At 54.8% G+C, this 4000-nt stretch overlaps 1 protein-coding gene across 1 annotated transcript in view; it reads right to left on the bottom strand.

Annotated features, from left to right (window-relative positions):
• The window catches only part of FFAR4 (free fatty acid receptor 4), a 29634-nt gene that overhangs the window by 25130 nt on the left and 504 nt on the right, over positions 1-4000 (bottom strand). Inside the window, exon 2 of the mRNA XM_014587511.2 lies at positions 3921-3998. Coding sequence (XP_014442997.1) covers positions 3921-3998 — 78 coding nt within the window. The remainder of the gene's footprint in view (positions 1-3920; positions 3999-4000) is intronic.

The following is a 4000-nucleotide window of genomic DNA, read 5'->3' as shown; positions in this document are numbered from 1 at the left end:
TCCCCTTGACCCCGGCAGCCGCAGGGCCTGTGGCCTACAGCGGGCAGGAGACTGTGTCCCCTGTTTATACCCGAAGATAAGGAAACTAGTAACAGCTGCAAGTCTCGAGCGCCCAGCTGTGTACGTGCACAGTGTGGTCCGGGCACTGAACGCTCGTCCTCAAGACAATCCTATCAGCTGGATCCTGTCATCATGTCATTTTACAGAGGAAGGAAAGGAGGTGTAGAGAAGTGGGACAGCATGGCACCCGGCATGCAGTGCCTGAATGGCAGAGGGGGGATTCAAACTTGGAACCTTTGCCCCCATAGTCCAGATAGACACAGTCATCGCTGGGCATGCCAGTGGGTGGCAGCATGGCGGAGCCTACATGGCTGGGTGTGAGGTTCAAGTCCCAGCGCCTGAAAGACACTCCAAGAGCATGCGTGTGGTGCCCCAAATCCGGACAGGAGAAGGCACTGGAGTGTGACCCACCCCCATGGGGAGTGCCGTCTCGCTCTCTCTCTCCCCTGCCTTCCCTCTCCAACCAGCACATGTGCCCTGTAGCAAATTAAACAAACAAAAACAAGGACAAAAAATAGAGTGATGTTCCTATATGGGGGAAGGCGGTGTCTCAGATAAGCACTAAGTTTTAGGGGACACTTTCCCTGGCCAGCACTCCACCAGGGGAGGGAGCTAGTGTGCTGGGGTTAGTTGGTTCTCTAGGTACTCATGTGAGGCAGAAAAAGACCCTTGTCTGAAACTTCTATGTTTACGGGCCAGCAGGTAGCATGGTGATTAAGGTGCTGGACTCCCACATGGCCGACTGTGGTTTGAGTCCCAGACCCGATGGCTTGAGAGTCATGCCAGGCACATGTGCACGTATGCCCCAAATCCCAGGAGAATGGAGGAGAAGGGACTGTGGCATGGCCATCCTCCCTGGAGGAAGGTGATTCTCACTTTCCGTCTCTCTGTCTCTAGTGAGCACACACGTCTTATGGCAAAACCTTAAAACCTCCATGTTTAATGTCCAGCTTGGCAAACGTACAAGCAGGAAGCAGGAATACGAAGACTGGAAAACAAGCCTCCACTAATTCTAAATGTAAGACGCAACCCAGTCTAGACCAGGTCCTTCTCCACCCCCTCTTTAAAATGCCTACATCCCCCTTGTCTGCCTCTCCTTCTTTCCACCTTATCTCTCCAGATTCTGAGTGCATACAACGGACGTTTCCTGTGCATGCAGGTAGTAGCCCTGGAGGAGTGGAGGGCTGGTGTCCTTGGCAGGTGCATGAGCGTGTGCATGTGGGAGGGCGTTGGAGCTGGGGGGTGCAGACAGGCAAGGGAGAGGATGATTAACTAACGCTCCTGGCACCCAATCTTCTGAGCACAGAGCACTACCATTCTCTTCCGGTCACTTCCCAAGCCCCTTCCCAAAGGCTCTTAAAGCCAAGGTGTTTCTTCAATAAAACAAAGGGGTTGCTGGTGCATGAACACTGCAGAGCTGACCCGCCCGGGAAGGTTCCGGACTCGAGTCCAGAGACTCCCCTGAGCACGCTGGGCATATGCGTGCCCATGATCCAGAGCTGGCTGGGGCTAGGGGTGGATTGGGACAGCAAGGTCCCGTCTGGGGTGCTGGCTCTCTGTCTCTGTCTCTCTTGCTCATAGAAGAAATAAAACTGAAGGAGAAGAAGAAAAAGAAGAAGAAGAGAAAAGAAAAAAGAAAAGAAAAGAAAAGAAAAGAAAAGAAAGGAAAGGAAAGGAAAGGAAAGGAAAAGAAAAAAAGAAAAGAAAAGGGTCTGTGTGCCCAGACAGGGCTCTACAGAACTCACAGAAGCACCAACACTCTCTTGCCATCTGGAGGAGCAGTCCCCACACCCCCCAGATGCCCTGCAAGGAGTGACAGAGTGGCCTCCACCAGGAGCTCTCCTCCAAGACCTGCTCACTTGGTCCCTGCATCCTTATTAGCCCCAGTTTTAGGCTGGGGTTTTGGCTAGGAGGTGACAAGAGCCTCATTTGTTAAAGTGTTATTTGCAGTTAAGTAGGGTCGTTCCTGAAACAACCGTAAAAGACATGTCTGGGAACTTAAGACATCCTTGAGACACATTCTGTTTCATCTTTAACTCCCTGATGTCATTTTTTTTTCTACAAGAAGAGATGGAGAGTTCTGCGAAGAATACAGAACTAGTGTAACTCCGTGAGAGAATAGTTCAAAAAGAGCTCATGGTAGAGTCTCAGGCCGAGGCTGACCCAGCTGTCTGAAGGGAGGCCTGGGTGTCCCCTTGTCATAGAAGCACCTGGGCGGGCCACCATGCTAGTCAGGTGTGTCTGGGCTGGGGGCCAGGGCTGCCCGCTCAGCCAGGCTGCTTGGTCTGCCGGTGCAAATCGCACCCACCAGCATCCGAGCCTTCGCTGGGACAGGCACGGCCAAAGACTCACATATGATTTGGTCAAGTGCCACACGCCCCACAGGTTGTCGTCCTTCGAGGCCGTGAACACACACCGCACAGTGATTCCACACAGGAAATAAGCTATGGGGAGCGAGCTTTTCTGTTTGATTCGTGTGTTTTTGTTTTGCCTTTTTTTTTTTTAAGGTATTGCTTACACAGCAGACTCTTCATCCCACCCCACGCTTAAACGTGAGACTCTGGTCTGGGAAAAACCCGAGAAGCCACCTCGTGCCCAGGCTGGGGAGGGTCACACACCCCGGGCATCTCTGGCTGGACTGCATAGCGGCCTCCTGCAGGGGATGACTTGCTTCCACTTACCCCTTTCTCTGACCACTGCAAAGGCCTCTCTGGGACCGTGTTTCCTGCTGGCGCAGGACTGTTCAGGGCCCCAACACACCTCCTAGAGCTGAAGGGCAGCATTCATGCCCTGGGCCAGAACGACAGTGATCTGGCAGGGAAAGGAAGGGACCTGGGGGCTGGCCTTCCCAGAGGCTGGGCCCAGGGCTCCCCCAGGGCTCACAGACCTCAGTCCTTTCCCTGTCTCTCTGTCAGGGGCAAAGAACTGAACACAGCGGGATAACAGCCAGGCCAGTCTGCCACTGTCGCCACTGTCTCTGCAGCAACCTTAGCACTCAAGCTGGCAGAGCCCGAGCGGGGCAGCAACGCGAATGGACCCAGTCAGGATTCCAGCCGCAGGACTGGAGGGGATTCCAACCAATGTCCTGTGCTGTCGCAGAATCTTTAGATCCTCATGCCCTTGGACCCTAATGACCCCGTGGGCCCGCTGCCCAGAATAAAGCTCTTAGCCAGCCTGGGAACTGACACAGCACTGTGGGCGCCTGGAGGACCCTGGAGTCACCAAGGCATCTCTGTCATTCATGCAGACCTAGGGTAAGGGCCCCAGTCTCGAGTAACCTTTCCATCTCCCAGCTGGAAAAACCGAGGATCCCGGAGAGGAAGCCACAGGTTCCCTGAATGGAGCATTGGGTCTGGGGCCCTGTGTCTCCAACGCCCTTTCGTCCATCCTCACACACCCACAGGTGGACTTACTCCAACCCCACAGGAGCCCAGCTCCTCCCCAAACTAAAGCCCAGATACCCTGAGCAAGTTGCCCCTCCATGCTCCTTGGCTTCCCTGCCTGTAAAGTGGGTGTGATAGTAACAGGACGGTGTCACCAGAGGAGAAAGGAGAATTCACCTCGCCCCAGCCCCTGCCCCGAGTTCTGTCCTGCTGTTAAGGTCCCTGCAATTTAGTTCACTTCGAAACAGTGATTACGTTTTGCAAATATTGGAGGAACTTCACTTACAGGATTTTGGGTTGCAGGGTTGCGGTGAGATTTCAGAGATTCCCAGCGCTGGCAGAGGGTCCGCCACAACCATTAAGAGTACAAAAGGCCTGTTGTTTGTCTCTCACCGTCAGCCGGCTCCGCGCTTCCGTCGCACCCCAGCCTCCTAGCCCGCCCGCGACACCCGCCGGAGCTTACAGCCCTTAGCTCACCTTGTCGGCGCCCGGGAGCCGCTGCGGGACCACCTGGAAGAAGACGCAGAGGGGCAGCGCGGCGCAGGCCGCGGGTGCCC

This window comes from Tupaia chinensis, unplaced genomic scaffold (genome assembly GCF_000334495.1).
Source record: "Tupaia chinensis unplaced genomic scaffold, TupChi_1.0 Scaffold000217_1, whole genome shotgun sequence".
Lineage (NCBI taxonomy): Eukaryota > Metazoa > Chordata > Mammalia > Scandentia > Tupaiidae > Tupaia > Tupaia belangeri.
Note: the sequence above shows the minus strand (reverse complement) of the source record. Positions and strands in the feature narration are given on the sequence as shown.